General features: G+C 36.3%; 1 protein-coding gene across 1 annotated transcript in view; it reads right to left on the reverse strand.

Moving 5' to 3' along the window:
• Positions 1–18,822, reverse strand: part of OSBPL8 (oxysterol binding protein like 8) — a 131,197-nt gene that overhangs the window by 30,932 nt on the left and 81,443 nt on the right. Inside the window, 5 exon segments of the mRNA XM_052640309.1 lie at positions 733–817; positions 2,196–2,399; positions 3,564–3,665; positions 5,422–5,499; positions 11,107–11,177. Coding sequence (XP_052496269.1) covers positions 733–817; positions 2,196–2,399; positions 3,564–3,665; positions 5,422–5,499; positions 11,107–11,177 — 540 coding nt within the window.

An 18,822-nucleotide genomic window follows, 5' to 3' on the forward strand; every position in this document is an offset into this window, starting at 1 on the left:
CAGAACAATATTAGCAGAAAAAAATGTTAATTGCTCTGAGAAGTCATATATATTTGTTTCAAGATATGCTAAAAAATCAGCCAAATAAATCATTTTCATAATGAAAATGCATGCATATGATATTTTAATTTAAAAAATAATCATCTAGTGAAAGGCAACTTTAGAAGGTTACATAAGCTAAGATGGTCTAAACTATAAAACATAAAAGTCGGGGAAAAAAATCCATTACCAGTTATTAAGGTTTTAAAGATGATTTGCTCTCATATAAGTTATACCCTCCCTATGTTTGCCTCAGGAAGGAAATATTAAGTACATAAGAGAAGCTCGAATTTGAATGTCTTATGTTAAGAAAAACAATGCACATGGTGTCTCATGTTAACATTTAATGATAAAATATAAATACTATTAAATGTACTTCTAAAATGACAAAACAATGAATTACCACAGAGAACACTAGCCAAGCCAAGAGAGTGTTGATATGTCATGAAAGATGAAGCAGAAACTCCAGGCTGCTAATTTATCACTCAATATACAATGCTTCCTTTCTATCAGATTTCCCTGATTGTCAATCAAGTTGATGATATAAATATTCAGTGTTCTAAATAATTTATGATTGTAATACCTTTACTGAAATTCCATACTAAAGACAAATTTCCCAAAGGAAAACACAGTCATATATGAAATAAACCCTTAAAAATGAGGATCAAAATCCAATCCATTATTTCTATTTACCATCTGACTCTGAAGTGGCTCGGATGATCAAATAACTGCTAGGTAAGGGCTGAGTTATTGATCCAACTGCTTCACCTTTTGGACCCTTAAAAAGCAAAATAACAATTAAATGGTGTATAGTATTATGAGATTTCAACTTTATATTATTCATTATATCTGAAATAAACTAAGTAAGGCATAGATTATAATTTTTAAAAGCAAGCAAGCGTTAATTTCATGCTTCTTGAGAGCAAATGTCAAGCAGTCAGGAAAGCTTTCCTCTTCCACCAAACTTAACTTCCTTACCAGAAAACTGAATTTATAGTTAACACTTAATAGTATCTCTGCAGATGGTTTACATATTTTTAAAAAGCCTAAAATTCAACATACTAGACCAAATTTTAATTTAATGGAGAATTTCCACACTACAAAAACTACTAGCTAAGAAATACTAAATTTCTGAAAGCCTAAAGAAACAGCTGGAAATATAAGAAAGAGAGAAATGAACTTTTACTAGGTCTGGGGAAAAATAATTTTTTAAGTTGTCAAAGAATAAAACGGGTTTTAAGAAGCATACACCTCAGGAAGTAAGGAGGAACATTCAAAATGAAAAAAGTAAAAACAAATCAATATGATTTCAACAAATCCTACAGTATCCCCTGGGTGTTTCCAAATGGCTTTATAATTTACAGTCCAGTTCCTTGAACCACTATAGGGTAGGCCCATGAGTCAAATTGCCTGGGTTTCAATCTTGTATGACTCCATACTAGAAAAACTACTTAAGTAACTTCTTTAGGCCTCAATCTCTTTATCTGGGTAATAGGAGAAATTTGTATCCTCCTTACAGGTAAAAGAATTTAAAAAAAGATTCCATATAGTATGCTGAAAAGAGTCCCTGACACAAAGCAGAAATTTACAAACATTATTCTGTTCCTATTCATAGGAGTGACCACAGTCATGCTTTTTAGTTATAAAAGCATTAGAGCTCCATCTTCCAAGAAAGCTGCCTCTCAAGAGTAAATAAGACCCCTTCTGCTTACAGGCTTCCAGTCACAAGTTTACATCCCTGCAGGAAAGACCACCAAAAGAAAAGGCAGCTTCTGTTCTAGGGAGTCTGACAAATTGATCAAGAGAAAAACAGTCACAGTAAACCAGATACACTATTACAAAGCAAAGCTAGTAATTGCAAACTAAAAGAATAGTACAAACAATCCCCACAGACGAGAGAGAATAGGGTACAACACAAATTTGAGAAACATTTTCTGGAGAAACTTTCAAGTTTGATCTTAGAGGTAAAATGAACTGAGCACTGTGGTGCACATTTCACTGTGGGCAGAGACAGGAGGAGGAACAACTGGGCTGCGGACAGAAAGAAAGCTCTGGCAGAGGACAGCAACCGCTCGCCAGCCACTCACTGACGTGGCTCAGTTCTACTCACAGACTGTCACCCTTACTTTTCGCCTGTGTAACAAGTGCTTACCTACCTTCACTGCCCAAATAGACTGCTCCAGAGGATGGAAAAGTTTAAAACAGAAGCCATCCTTTTTTGATGGACGTTCAATGATCTCACAGGCATTCAGAAGGACTGTTCCTACCCACTGACCGTTTTTCTGGGTTTTATAGATCAGCAGCACACCGGGTTTCAACACACACCACAATTTGGTCCAGCTCTTTAGGGTACCACGAATCTACAAAAAGATAAGTTTAAGAAATAAAGGTCTGTATTTCTGCTTCACAAGGTGCTAAATGAATAGAGGCAAATAGGGTGTTTTACTCTAAAATTTTCAAACAGTGTACATTTTAAATTCACTAGATGTATATTCGTTAAGCTACTAATTAGCCAGCACTACAAATAAATGTGAAAACAGCATGGCTGCTACTTCCAAGGAACTTAAATTCTAGTGGGAGACTGCATCACATCAACATTTTCAAAAGAACCCTAAGTTTCCTGGCCAGGTCAGGGGCCATTAAAACATACTTTCCTAGTACCAAGATCTGGAGCTTAAAGATTAGTAAGTAGAGCCAATGTAAGTCCAAAGGTGTTTTCAGAATAGAAGGCAAGAAGACCTCAGTACTACTTGAACTGTCAAGGAAATACCACTAGACTCCCATTTTAGTAAGAGGACTTCCATGACAGATCTCACAAAGATTTTAGTTTGAAGGCTGTACCTACCCGTGGGGAAAGAGAAAAGCTTCTCAGGGCTGGGGTGATTTTTAGGTGAAAGCCGGGTACTGAAACTTTCTGGGAGTCAGGGTCTTACAAGATCATTCTCAAAGTTAGCATTAGTCTAAAAAATTCCTACCAAATATCCTACAAATAATAGTGATACAGAGAATAGGGTGACTAGGATGATAGAAATGGAAATAAAAATAAGTAGGAATAATCAGAGGCTAAAAGAATTAAGATATGGAAATAGCAATATGTATGTTTTTTGGAAAATTGAAGCTTTTCAAATGACAACTTTTACACTAACTTTGTCTCATATCTTCACCAAAATGCATATACACCAAGTCTACAATCATACTAAATGAGAATTTGAACAGCACACAGAGTATTTCTTTACTTCACATTGATTAGACTATGTCCTGTCACATATATCATCACAAAGCTTTTTAAAAAGCACTGCTATCCGTATTTGATGTTACAGTCAAGAGAGCCAACATCAAGGTTCTTGCTCTCCGTTAAGATCAGAACACAGACCTTCTGGGATACAATTAATGGCTTCTTCGTCAGTGAAAAAAATCACCCTAGAGTTTTTTTGTCTCGCAGGCTTTAGGCAGGTGCACTCTGGGCTTTCCTATGCCAGTTGGTAGATATCCAGCAATCTGAATTCAAGACAATACAAACTGACCTTCAACCAGTCAGCCATAACAATAACAGAAGGATCTGTGATTGTGCTGAGTAACTCCTTTGTGGCTCTTTTCTTTTCTTCTCGGTAATTTTTCTTTTGTACCTATTTTACAGAAATCATAGAAAAATAAAAAATTCGTTAGAAACAGGCAATTTCTTCTCAATTTTTTAACTTTATGGAATGTAAAAAATTTTACACTGTAAAATAAAATTTTAAACCTCTTTTAGAATTCTAGCATCTTAGGACAGAAGAGCTTTTTTTTTTTTTTAAGAATTTTACCCTTTTAAAGTTACACAATACATGAATATGAACTCTTGGTAAAAATTTCAAACAACAAAAGCTAAAAACCATTTTTAATATACCTTCTCCTATTCTGATCCCCAGAATTGATCACTGTTAACCTGCAGGAAAACACTATAACGTTCAGGAAACACTATGCACTCAGGTCTTTTCAAATACATAGCTTTTGTGTTTGCTTTTGCTTTTTCTAACACATAAAAAAAGGTTCTCCAATATTTCTTGGAGTATTTCAACTCTATTTCCATTCTTTGCCTACCTCATTCTTTTAACTGCTACAAAGGATTCTTCCTATGAATAAAACAATAAGAGGTAACATTTACTGGACACCTTCTGTGTACCTGTCCCTACTGTAAGCACTTTACATGTATCACCACATTTAATACTTACAATAACCTTGGGAAGTAGGACTATAATTCTCCTTATTCCCTAGATGAGGAAACCTGATACACAGAGAGCAGACTGCTCAGTGCCACATCGCTGAGTCGTGGAAGCAGAATGCAAACAGAAGCAGACTGGCCCTAAAAGACATGTCTGAACCACCATGCTATGCTGCTCTGATCATTTTTCTTAATATACTCTCTTGCTGATGGTAATTATTCTGTCGTCAGTTTTTCATACCACAAGCAATGCTATAACTATTTAGAATTGGCAATCTTGCTCTCTTTCCTGACACTGATACATAAGATATAAATAATTAAGAAACCACAACAGTGAAATTAATACATTCAAATTATCAAAGTTTTACCCTTCCTAAGTCACTTCTGAGATACTCTGGGAAAGCAGCAGTGGAGCAGTCTTATTATTTATTACTTTGCATTGCTTACGAATAGAAGATAACCTATCAGTGATTTTTCCTGAAGTAAAACACAAAATTGTCCTAGTTGCACTTAATGGTAAAGAGACTACATACACACAACAAAATTTTAATAATTTCACAGTAAAAAAAATATTTCGACTTTGGTCTTTATTAACGTGCATAAGTGAATTAACAGATTTAATACATGATTATAAATGTAAATGCATATGGGATCAGATATGGAAAAGGGCGGGGGGGGGGGGTGGCAAAACAGACTGTATGGGAATCAAGAATCAATCAGAAAACATGCACTCCTTAGCTCCAGGGTCTGTGGCCATTCTGGAAGGCACGTCCAGTGTTACCCATTTCTTAAGGGAAGCTAGAGACCTGGACCTGTAACTGTTGGCTCAAATGTTTAAGACATTGTGTAGGTCACACAAAATGTATCTACCTGTGGACCAAATTCAGCCCATGACCTAGCAGTCAGTAAACGCTAAGTTCAAAGGGCAGAGAGCGTCCCACCAGGTGTTCCATAGCACACCTGTGCAGACATCCAGTCCTCAGCCCCCCTCCCACGGAGGGCAGAGTAGCACTGGGACGTCATCAGAAAGCCCTTTCAGCTGACTCCAGCATGCCACGCAAACACAAACATTAACATTTTTTTTTCCTTTAGGAATACAAATACTTCTTTATCTTACTAGCCCACTTTCAAAAGCACAGGTAAAGCGTAACATTAGTTATAAAATAACTGTGGAAACTAACCTTGAGAGATTCCTTTTTTGTAAGCTTGCTTGAAGCTGAACTGTCTTTCTCTGAGCCATTATAAAGTTTAGATTCAGACTAAACCACACAGGCAGGAAGAAAAGAGAAATAATAATTAAAACTGTCACTCATTCTCCACATACATATGGCACATAAAACTGATGTTCAAATTATGTTTGTGACCTTCCCATTCACTACTGTGATTTCAGGCAAATATCAATTTCCAAATACTGATTTTTCTTATACAGTACTTGGGTTTGAAAACTAATCCACATTAAAGCCACAGAAACACAAAAATAAAAACCTGTCAATAAATCAGCGTACAACGTAAGGTTAAACAAGATCATTTGAAAATCTCTGCATTCTGTTTTTCAGAGTACTTCTAAAGAATATAGTTATTTTATACAAAATAATTCTTAGCACAAAGTCCAAAGCAGTGTAATTTTTTAGACTGAAATATTCTAAAAACCAAAAAACTAGCAAATTGCTGCAAACACTGCCCTGTTACTATTCCTTCTCCAAAGGGTGTAGATACAAACATCTCTAGAAACTAGTACTGAAATACCCGAATTTATATAGTGTTTAAAAAACAATATTCCCAGCACTTCTTTCTAACTATCCAGTGCCTCAAAAAATAAATATTAATGCCTCAAACTTGTTTCCTGATTTTGCTTATACTTGGTATTTCAATTTGATCCTTGTAAGAATCTTGAAAAACAGGCATAACAAGTGGTTTTATCTCCATTTTACAAATCATGAAAGGGAGGCTCATGGACATTGATTTTCTAGATAATCAATCAATAGCAGGGATCAGAACCTAGTGCTGTTAATCCAGTCCTCTTCCAAGGAGACTACTTTCTTCTACCAGAGTAGAAGAACATAAAACTAAAAGCTGCTTCTATAAATACTGGAACAATAAAAGTGAACGTATTCCTTCACTGTCCTATGAATTTCATTTTTATCTGTTGTTAGACATGGGAGAAGGTACTTCAAGTTCACAGCATTACTCCTAGGGCCAAGAACGTATATGGGACTTCACTGAAATGGTAGCTTTCAAGTGTTTAAATGGCCAGATGTGCGTAATATCCTAAATGTGATCAAGGAGGAAGAACACTGGGAAATAAACTCCTTCACTCAATTTGAAGAACCACGAGCACAGCACCATGCCTGTTCAACAACTGCAGCCAGACAGCACCTGGGCTAATTTGGGCTTTGTAGGTGGCGCGAGTGGTGCGAACCCATTTGCTAATGCAGGAGACGTAAGAGGCCTGGGTTTGTTCCCTGGGTCAGGAAGAACCCCTGGAGAAGGGCATGGCAACCCACTCCAGTATTCTTGTCTGGAGGATCCTGTGGACAGAGGAGCCGGGCAGGCTATGGGCCATAAGGTCGTGAAGAGTTGGACACAACTGAAGTAACTTAGTAAAGCAAGGGCTCAATGAATACCTTCGGAATTATCAAAATGAAACTAGCATTGGCAGTTCATCTCTCTTAAAAAATGCCTCTGCTATTTAGTACAAAATACGAATTATTATGCTGATGGTAAAATAAGCGGCTGAACTGGAAGGGAACTGCAAACTACACTCAATGTAGAAGGTGGGGATTAACCTAATTAAATTTTTGTTAAAGTTACTCCTTTGAGAACTGCACTTGAAACATCACACGGCTTACTTTCATGATGACAAGATATACTGTGATATCAAAACCATTTCACAAAAGTCATCAAGCCAAACAGGTCTCTGTCCTCTCCTTGCTGCTGGAAACTCAAAGATGACACAGCTACTGTCAGAGGAATATAATGGTTTCTATTTCCCACAGCTTAATAGGGAATGTGTATTATAATGTATTCTTTAGATACTATTAAGTAAAGAATTTCCATAGTATTAACTTAAAAGTTAGTGAAAATGAATGGTTGTTTGACTCTTCACCAAGTAGTATAATAAATACTTTACGTGTTCTGCCTCTTTCAATCCTCAAAGCCACCTTATGAGACAGTAGCAGTTTCTTCTGCTAATTAGGAAACTAAGACTAACAGACTAAACAACTTTCCAAAGTCACAGAGCCGTAAGCAGACGACCTGGGATGTGTACTCTGCTGGCCCAATTCTCAGTGTCATGCTCTTAGCCCTCCACATTTATCGCTCATCTTTTTACAACTATTCATACAGAATCTCAGACTCAAATTTAAGACTCATCTTTATGAACAACAGGAAACCTATTTCCCTAGACATGACAAGATTGGCTTGGAGGTTCCTAAATGATTCTGGTATCTAAGGGACCAGGAGGCCAAATGGCTATACCAAGAGCTTGCTAAATTACAGCACACATACTTCAAGAAATCCTGCCATACAGTGAGCTAGTTTGGGGGAAAGAAAAGAAATCCAGTGACCAAGTTCTATATTCTTTTCAACCTAATACTAAGTCTCATGAATCAACAAGTTACCTTTTAAACATCAAGAATCATAAACTGTTTTTATTGGAAACATCTTATTAAACTAAGTTTCCTTCTTTGATAACCTTACTGACCACTGTCTTAATGATGACACCTTATGGGCTGTGGGACTATGGGAAGATATTCTCTTCCAGTCTTAATTGCCTTATTTATAAAATAAGGATATTCCTACTAACTCATAGCGTTGCTTTGGGTAATGAGGCAGTGTGCACGATGTGTTTAACACCGTACTTGATATATATTGTGTTTCAGGTTTGTGACTATCTCCTAGATTGCAAGTGTTGACAAAAATATAATCTTCAGATAAATGGAACATTAACATAACTAGAATACTTTCAACTTGCTTTGAAAACTAAAATACTGTAGACATAAGAATAATAGCAGTAATGATGTTACTATGATTCTATCAGATATTTTGGATTTGGAAAGGTTTTTTTTTAATGTCCAAGTAAACATATTTTTTATAGCAAGTGATAGATGACTTAGCAAACCTTCAGGCAAGGAGACTGATGACTGGAGAATCAAGTCATGAGATCTCAGCTCAGAAACTCCTTATCCTTGTAAGAGGGTCCTTTTACCCCACTAGAAATATTATTCATGCTGGCAATTCCTTTCATTGAGACAGACAATTACAAATTAATTTTAAAATGCTAAAAGGAAGAGATGATCTGATTAACTGCCTTCTTCAATTCACTCATTTACAGGATGCATAAGAAACAGGAACTGCTTTCATTTCTAAAATGGTGGGGGCTAAGGTAAAGAAGGGTTGTGCCTATTGGTCTCAATTATGTATTTTTAAGAAATAACACTTAACTGCAAAATCAATTACCTAAATGACAGTATTGATACTTTTTGCATCAAATTCATTAAAGTATAAGGTTAAAATTATTTAATGGCCTCAGTTATACAGATCAATCATAGAAGGAATAACAAGATTGCTTTCCAAAGTTACTTAGGTAAGAACAAAATCTTCCTAATTTCATGAGAATAAGGCTTGATATAAATGCATACATTTTAGGATTCTTCCGAAAAGTAATACAGTAGAATATATGTTAAACTATTCAAGGACAAGCTAGTGACTGTATCTCTTAAGGTAACAGAATAAACTTAGATTAAGAATCAATAAGATTCAGCTCTTGGAAAACAGAACGAGTACAATTTTACTTACACTAAATAGTTACCACACCAAGAAGCCCATTCATTCACTGTAGTTCTTTATTCAAAGGAAGGAAAATGAGTTCTCAAACACCTATTATTAACCAGGTACTTTGTCAGGCACTTACAGTATCACAATCTGTGAGTTAGATTTTATCTCCTTTGTACAGAGAAGAAAACTGAAGCCACTGTGAATTCTAGCTCTAACACTTTGACCCTTGGAGAGCTATCTAACTTCTCTAAGCTTCATTTATAAAATGGGGCCAATAATACCTGTCTTCTAGTATTGTTAAGAGAGTTAAAATGACACTTAGCAAGCTCTTTTTTTTTTTTTTTAGCAAGCTCTTAATACAAACTAGTTATTAATATCATTGTAATTAGCATCTAAGAAATCATAGGCAATGTATGAGAATCAAGATTCAAACTCACTTTTTTAACCTTAAAGTAGCGAGTGCTTGGTGTCCAGTAGAACTTTCTGAATAACAGCAATATTCTATATCTGAATGGTTAAATATGGTAGCCACTAGCCACATATGGCTAGTGAGTTATTGAGATGTGGCGTGTGCAACTGAGGAACCAGATTTCTAATTTTAAAGCCCATATACAATTCAGTGCTACTACACTCGAGGTGCAGTCGAGTTTCCTTGTTTTTCATTAATCTGCACTGCTTCCCTTTCCAGGCTCCCTCTCCTCCTGATCCCTTCTGCCCTACCCCATTCTCCTGTTTAGAGACTGGGAGGCTGTGGTAGGTAGGTATGGAGTTTAGGCTTCTGAGTAGGAATACCAATTAAACATACATTCACCAATGCTCGTATTAACTGCTTGAAAACAGGTTTTTAAAATTCCATAAATTTCACTGCATTTTGAATCATGGCAGAACCAAGATAAACTATCTCCCTGTTAATTTACGCATCTTATGTAAGTGATTAAGCCATTTCTCATGTATTTCTCTTTGTATTTCATACATACAAAGTATGACACTAACCTTATATACTTTTACCCATATTAAATAGAGGATGGACTTCTATGTAATGAAAAGTTAAGTGTGAATAAAATTTGTATAAAACATCATGGAATCCTCTGACTCAACCACTCTGAAGAACAGAACAAAAAATGTCCAGTTTTACAAGCAAAGCCTATTCTAAGAACAGCAGAGAATTCACTAGCTTAAGAAACAGATTTTCTTACAGTTATTGAAGTTTGATTCCATAAACAAAAAAGCTTCTTCTGCTACTAAACCTGACCAGAGATAAGTCAAAAGTCAAATCCACTGACAAATTATAGAAAATCTAGTGAATTACAAACCCACAGGAAAGCCTATACATCACCCAGCACTTCTCAAATTTGAATAGTACTCTTAGAGGAAAAATTCTCAACAGACCTAAGAATATATGTGTTAGTCAGTCGTGTCCGACTCTTTGTGACCCCATGGACTGTACAGCCTGCCAGGCTCTTCTGTCCATGGGATTTTCCAGGCAAGGATACTGGAGTGAGTTGCCATTTCCTTCTCCAGGGGATCTTCCCAACCCAGGGATTGAACCCGGGTCTCCTGCATTGCAGTCAGATGCTTTACTATCTGAGCTACTAGGGAAGCCCCAGAATATATACAAGGACCCAATTTGAAAACTACTAATTTAGGGAACTCTATCTTATCCTAAGAAACTGTCTTTCAGTTGCATGCTGCTATAGTAAAAGATATTTGGTCTTTAACTGTTAAAATGTACAAGTTTTTGATAGTCATTTGAATGAACCCAAAACACTTAAAACTTTAAAAAAAAAAGAACCCTGACTGTTTCTCCAGACAGAAGCCTCAGACTTAAGTCTGAGATGTGTGCTGCAGCAGACACACCAGTACAGTATCACTCAGGAGAGAACCCTGGTTACCAACTGGCTATATTTCCAAATAACCAACGCATCTAAACCAGCCCCAGGGGAGTGTTCCTTTTCTCATAAATACTACCTGGTTTAGATATACCAACATAAATACATTCTGTAAAAATCTGATAAGATTTTGGTGTTAGTTCACTCATCTTAAATATTAGAAAAATACTATGATCATATACTTGAGGACAATATGCTTACCTTGCTCTTTGACATAGAAAGTGAAGATTCATCTTTATTTTGAGAAACATCTTCCTTTCCTCTTTCAAAACCTTTAAAAACAGTCATTATTTCAGTATTACCACATTTGAACATATACAGGTAATAAAAAGCAGATACACATAAGTTATTCAATTTCAAATATACATTATGCAATATTTGATGTATATCAGTGCAAGAAACCTACATTCAACATACAGCTTTAAACTATTATAGTTTAAAGACTACTAAGGGGTCATCTCTAGTAATTCTTTAGACTAAATCAAGGCTTACAGAGGCACTGGTGTCTTTCCCTGAACCCATCAACATAAGATAAATACCTCTTTTTTCTGCCTATTCACTTGGAATGAATTCAGTGCTCACAGAATGTTTATTTCAGTTAGTTGTTTTCTAACAAAGAACCAATCCAACATACTTTTCATACCCCTTGTCAAACTGGAAAACAACTCCAGAATTGGTGATAAAAGACGACTAGGGAAATGAATCTGAATTGAGGGACAGATTTTTTAAAAAAATCTAACAATGTGCTTACTGTGAGAATTAAATGAGGATGCCTAGAAAGCAATTAGCATAGCATCTGCACACAGTATATATTCAATATAGGCTTCCCTGGTGGCTCAGACGGTAAAGCGCCCACCTACAACGTGGGAGATCCGGTTCAATCCCTGGGTTGGGAAGATCTGGAGAAGGAACTGGCAACCCACTCCAGTATTCTTGCCTGGAAAATCCCATGGACGGTGGAGCCTGGTAGGCTACAGTCCATGGGGTCACAAAGAGTCGGACACGACTGAGCAACTTTACTTTCACTATATTCAATTAACATTGACCCTTAATATTATCATTGGCAAGGACTCAGTGCAGTTCAGTTCAGTCGCTCAGTCGTGTTCGACTCCTTGTGACCCCATGAATCGCAGCACACCAGGCCTCCCTGTCCATCACCAACTCCTGGAGTTCACTCAGACTCAAGTCCATTGAGTTGGTGATGCCATCCAGCCATCTCATCCTCTGTCGTTCCCTTCTCCTCCTGCCCCCAATCCCTCCCAGCATCAGAGTCTTTTCCAATGAGTCAACTCTTCACATGAGGTGGCCAAAGTACTGGAGTTTCAGCTTTAGCATGGACTACTGTTATATAAATTCTAAAAGGATAAATATGAGCGCATTGGGATATATGCACACATCTTTCCAATCATGCAACATTAATACAGCAGTATGTGTATGTGTTAGTCACTCAGTGGTGTGCAACTCATTGAGACCCCATGGACTATATAGCCTGCCAGGCTCCTCATGGAATTCTCCAGGCAAGAATACTGGAGTGGGCTGCCATTCCCTTCTCCAGGGGACCTTCCTGACCCAGGTATTGAACCCAGATCTCCTGCACTGCAGGCAGATTCCTTACCATCCTAGCAGGGAAGCCGGTACAGCATGATGCCAAAAGCAGTCACGAGTTAGTGTCGTATGGGTATAATCAGAGAAACGCTAATGCTGAGACTTGTGTGGCCGCCGTAAGTGCAGCAGTGCCCACTTTAATGAAGCTCTTTCTACTTTTGTGGACAAGTAGCATTAACTCTTCTCTACAACCATTTGTTCTGAGTCCAATAAAGCCTATATAATAATGCATAAATAATCATTCATAGAGCAGTGCTTAAAAAGTTACCAGCAGTATCAGTGCCTGAAGCATTTAAAAATCATTTCTAACATATCAGTGAGACCACTTATTCTGTATTTGACTTATATTAGCTAAAACAAATCCATTCTATTTTCTTAATTCAATGATTTTGCCAATTTTTTTCTTTTCTGTAATATGAAAAAGAAATCTTTTTGTTTCCTTTTCCATCTTTGGTAAGGAACAAGATCAGGCAATTTTAAAGTTGAGGAGGGGAAAAAAAACCTTATTAAATCTAACATGGAATTTTAAATGAAACTTACCAGAATTTGAAACTTTAGTGTAAAGCAAATCAAAGTTACATAATTCAGCTTAAAAATTCTAAAAATATTTATTCAGAGTAATAAACATAGGCAATTCTTAATACTAATGAATTAACATTAATTATTTCAAAGATCTTCTAAATATATGTATAAAAGAACAAAGATTTTCTAAAAATATAATTATGAATGGAAAAAACATGATGTCTTCCTTTATTTTCATAAGAACAAGACTATTACTTCAATTTCTCCAGTGAGGTTTTGGTTTCAGATAAATCTATATCAATGCATTTATTAGACTAATAAAATGGCTACTTCACTGTATCTATAGTCACATATTATCTTACAAACATAACAGGAAATTAAAACAAAGTTATAAATCTGAATAAACCTTTTTTGAACATTTAAATATGTCTTATAGAAAGTTTCAAATATTGGAAAAGGACACACAAAAACAAGACTAAATAAAAATCCCCCAAAAAACAAAAAGAATAGGTCACTCATAAACCTAGGTTGTATATTATGTCAGACCAATAAATGAATACCATTTTAAAAGATTTTCTATACCTCAGACTTGCAAATCATTATTTTAAAAGGCAGCCCTGATGACTTCCGCATTACTCAAAATTATAGCAGATTAAAAAAAAAGGCTAAGTCTGGTCAAATACTCTGAGTTTCAGCTAAGTGCAAATAAGCAGATGATAACCATAAAATGCAATGATCATATGCGTGCACATATGCTAAGTCGCTTCAGTTGTGTCCGACTCTTTGCAACCCTATGGACTATAGTCCAAAATGTACAAAAGCCTTAAAAAAGAAGGTACTGTCATATTGTACAGTATGCTTTCAAGGATAATTCCAAGGTAAGCAAAGCAAAACGCATCATATGAAGGACTTTTTCTTTAGACTGCATAAACATGGCTCCCTAAAAATAAGCAAAATAATATTTATCTTAAAATGTCAGTCATGAATGTACTGTATTTATTAGAAGCCAAAAAGGGCTCAGCCAAAATATTTCTTCGAGTTGTATTTATTTTCCATGTGTGGGGATCTAAAATTACTTTAAAATCACTCCTTAATTTTTTTATTGTGACATTTATAAATAAAATCCTGAAGCCTACAATACATTATCGACCGTTATCAATAAAATGCATGGGTTTCCCCCCTGGCTCAGCAGTAAAGAATCCACCTGCAATGCAGGAGACGTAAGAGATCCAGGTTCGATCCCTAGGTCAGCAAGATCCCCTGGAGGAAGGTATGGCAATCCATTCCAGTGTTCTTGCCTGGAGAATCCCACGGACAGAGGGGGCTGGTGGGCTAGAGTCCACCGGGTCACAAAGAGTCAGACATGACTGAAGCAACTGAGCATAGCACACACCCCACAATACATTACTGACCATTATCAGTAAAATGTAGAACAGTTTCAGTTCATGACTTTTGCCAAGTGTGCTCATTAGTGATATCAGGCAGTAAATTCTCTTCCTGCTATCCTCCTCACTGCTACCATAAGATAGAAACCTACATCCCCACCCAAATGGCTAAGATTAAAAGGACGAGGACCATCCAAATACAGGTAAGACTACGGCACAACTGGAACTCTATTCACTACTGATGGGAATGGCATAATCACTTTGGAAAGCTGTTTTACAACATTCGCTAAAGTTGAAAGTACTCATATTCTAAAACAGAGCAACTCTGATCCTAGAAGTACTAAACAGAGATGAGTGCATTACACGGTCATTAAAAGACAGGTACAAAATGTTCACAACAGTTTTATTCATAATAGCAAAATCTGGAGCCAACTCAAACGACTATTGACAGTAGAATAAATGAACACTGTATGCTCCAGTCACACAATGGAATGATAAACATCAATGAAAAAGAACCAATCACCACTACACAAAACAACAAACAGAATACTGAGTGAAAAAAGCCACATCTCGCCATCAAAAAAAAAAAAAAAAAAAAGCACATACCATATAATTCCATTTATATAAAGGTCAGGAACTAGCCGAAAGAAGTGGCAACCCACTCCAGTACTCTTAGCTGGAAAATAGCATGGGCAGAGGAGCCTGACAGGCTAGTCCACGGGGTCACAGGAGTCGGACATGACTCAGCAGACTAAACAGCAGCTAGCAAACCTAACCTATGGTGGCAGGGGTTGGAACAGCGGTGGAGTTTTGCTGTAGGAGACTGACTGGGGTCTGGGGCCTGAGAAGATTTTCTGGGGACCTGGAGAGTGGCTACACATATGGCTGTGTGCTGTGCTGTGCTTAGCTGCTCAGTCACATCCAACTCTTTGTGACCCCACGTACTGTAGCCTGCCAGATTCCTCTGGGGATTCTCCAGGCAAGAATACTGGAGTAGATACATAACTAGAAATTCAAAAAGTTGTGCAATGAACCATGTGTAGGTTACGCCTTAATAATTTTTTTAAAAATTCATACACACTTTACTAGGTTGCTTTGATCATGTCTGATTCTTTGTAGCCCCCCAGGCTCCTCTGTCCATGGGACTCTCCAGGAAAGAAGACCGGAGTGGGCTGCCATTTCCTCTTCTGGGGGATCTTCCTGAGGCAGGGATTGAACCAGTGCCTCTCGTGTCTCCTGCAGGTGGGGTTTTCACTACTAGCGCCACACTCTTTCCTTAATCTTCCAAAGTATTAGACCGCTCGCACTATGGCATCCTTTCTTAGTCTATATCCCTTTAACATATCCTGCTCTGGGCTGATTCTGATTCATCCATCAACCATGATAATTAAGAAGATAATTAACATAATATTAATGAAAACAATAAAGTAACCATTATCCGTTTGTAGGAACCCTTGCAATTTTAAGATACGATGATAACTTCCCCCTCAAACATCAGGTACATTCTATATAACTGAAAAAACTGAGGCTTACAGAAATTAAGTAATGTGACAAACGTCAATAGGTGCCAGCACCAGCGCGAATTTAAACTTAGGTCTAACTTTAAAGTTCATGGTGTTTCTGGAATGTCAGAGTGCTTCTCCAGATTTAAGGCCACCGTCTTCTGGGAGGTCATGTTTAGACTGCATAAACACAGTCAGCTGTCTCCTCTGAGACACAGCACTTGGTACATTTGCACTACCCTATTTATCACAAAATATTTCAACTGTCTGTTTTCACGTTCAGGTCCCACACTCGACTGGGAGTTCCTGAAAAGAAGGGTCTCAATTCTTATTCATCCATTTAAATTTTTGATAAACTGATCCAAAGATTAATAAAAATGGACTCTACTTTTACATGTAGTGGCTTTTTAAAATATGGGAAATACACATACTTCAGAAACATACGTAAAACATAAAAACATAATTTAATGAATACAATAACCATCTGCATAACCACCACCCAAATCAAGAATTACAGAATTGTCACCATCCTGTGAGAACCACTCCCTATGCCACTCCATGCCATTCTTGACCCTATCTACTCTTCTTTCCCTCAGAAATAACTACCTTGACTTTTACGATTATGTGCCAGCATGCCACAACCGGCATTTCATGCATCTTCACTGCTGATTAGAATCCTATTGCATGACTATAGTACTATTTATCCATCTGCTTGTGTTGTTTCTAGTTTGTCCCTCTTAAAATATAGGTGATACAAATATTGTTGGCAGTGCATCCCAGTAGACATATATCTCTAAGGTTTAAACCAGAAGCAGAACTCCTAGGTCTGAGTACACATGTGTCTTTAAGAACACCAAATTGTTTACCATCTGTTTACTTTCCCCCAACAGTGTATGATAGTTCTGCTTTTCCTACATCCATGGTAACATCAATATTGACAAATTTTTTAATATTTTTGCCAATCTGTTGGGTGTGTCAATGGTATATCAGTGAGGCTTTAGTGTGTTCCTGATCACTAATGATATTGAGTACTATCTCATATATTACCATTTTAATTTTCTCTTTGTGAAGAAACTCTTCAGTACATTAAAAAAAAAAACAACTCTGTACTTCTTGATTTATATAGGAATTCATAATGTTTTCCAAATATTGGTTCTTTGCCAGTTATATTTATTACAAATATCTCCCCACTCTATGGCTTGTCTTTTAATTCTCTGCATGGTCTCTTTAGATGAATGTCTCTTAATTTGAACACTGTCAAATGTAGCAACCTCATTCTTTTAACAGTTAGTGCTTTTTGGGTCTCAAGAAAATCTTTCCTAAATCTGTGGGAAAATAGCATGAAGATATTTTCCAGTAATATAGTAGTAAAAGTTTCTCTTACTAAATTCAATGGAATGTGATTCCTGAATAAATTAGTACACTGTCCCTAACTTCTTATTAACAGATGAAAAATGCTATCATCACTGATAAGATATAACTTTTTATATACCTCATTAAAAATTGGTTCAATAATGTTTAGATATAATAAAGGAAATTTTATACTGCTTCAGCCTTGTTAAAATCAGATTACATACACAGTATCTAAAAATGTAGATTCGGTAAATATTTACAAATATAGAATTACTGCATTAACTAAATTGAACACAGGCAAGAATTAAGAAATTGCACAAGAAAAAAAATTCGGAGAAGTCAAAATATACTAAAAAGATCTAACTATATACTAAAGCTTCTACAGAGTGTCTGTAAATTTCTTTGTTCAAAGTTTATTCCAATTTCTAGGTACATGGACAAAGGGTACCATTCTATTTTATAACTCTATCATACAGAAAAAGGTCATACCAATTTGTTCCTTAAGGTAGAAGTGACCAAAAAAAGGGTGAGTGGATTTTCCTAAGGAAAATGAAAACTAAAAGGGGTTGTAGTCAAAGCAGTGAAACAAAGCTATCTTTAAATATCACTAATGTATAACCTCTCTTTCTCCAACGCTGTCAGATAAAAACAATAAAATGCCCCATTATTACTTTTAACTTAAAAAAGCCACTTCTTTGAAGTACCTGATTCTATTCAACTATTCTACCTAGCTGATAAAACATATTAGAAAGCGCTTTTTATCATGGCTGGTTTTACTATTATTGTTAGTTGTATTAAGAGGACTGTGGAAGCATCCTTATGAATATGACCTTATCTAGTTCAAGAATTAGAAAACAAAGCCAAACATCTGCTTTTCCACTAAAAGAAATCTATCTGGATGACCTTCAATATTCTCTTTGACAGAAGAAACTCACAACTCTGTCTTAAATTAAATGAAGTAAAAACCAAACTTCTAAAACGTTAAGTTTTCTATTGTTAAGTAAGGTCACCTGATTATTCTCTACATTAAGTAGACTCATAGCATGAAGGTCAGCAAACATGTGCCAGCAAGCTTGCTGGCTTAAAAAAAGAAAAACAAGGAGCCAAACACAGAAATGGAACTAAGTCACATTGAAAAAGCAAGTAAGTATCCAACAACATTAAAAAAAAAACCTGTTTGTTGTATTTTCAGAGTCACTTCTGAACAAAGACAAATAGTAAAATTTACACCCTTGTGAGAACGTTAAGAAAGAAGCATGACAGTAATCATGCTACACTAAAAGACTCAACACGGATTAGGAGCGCTGTTTAAAGCTTGTGTTACTCAGGCAACAGTTCAGGACTATGGCTTCCAATACTTTCAAAATGCCGTGAGAAAAGAAAATGAAGTCAGTGAATTTATAATAATTTATTTAATTGTCCAAGTAACACTGTATCTCAAGAGAATGTATGTCCTACCTATCAGCATGAGTATTAACAAAAAGCTAAGAAGAAAGGCTAGTGTGAAAAATGAAAATATAATTCGAATTTCACAAAATGAGTGTCAGAAA

Source organism: Budorcas taxicolor, chromosome 5, assembly GCF_023091745.1.
Source record: "Budorcas taxicolor isolate Tak-1 chromosome 5, Takin1.1, whole genome shotgun sequence".
Classification (NCBI taxonomy): domain Eukaryota; kingdom Metazoa; phylum Chordata; class Mammalia; order Artiodactyla; family Bovidae; genus Budorcas; species Budorcas taxicolor.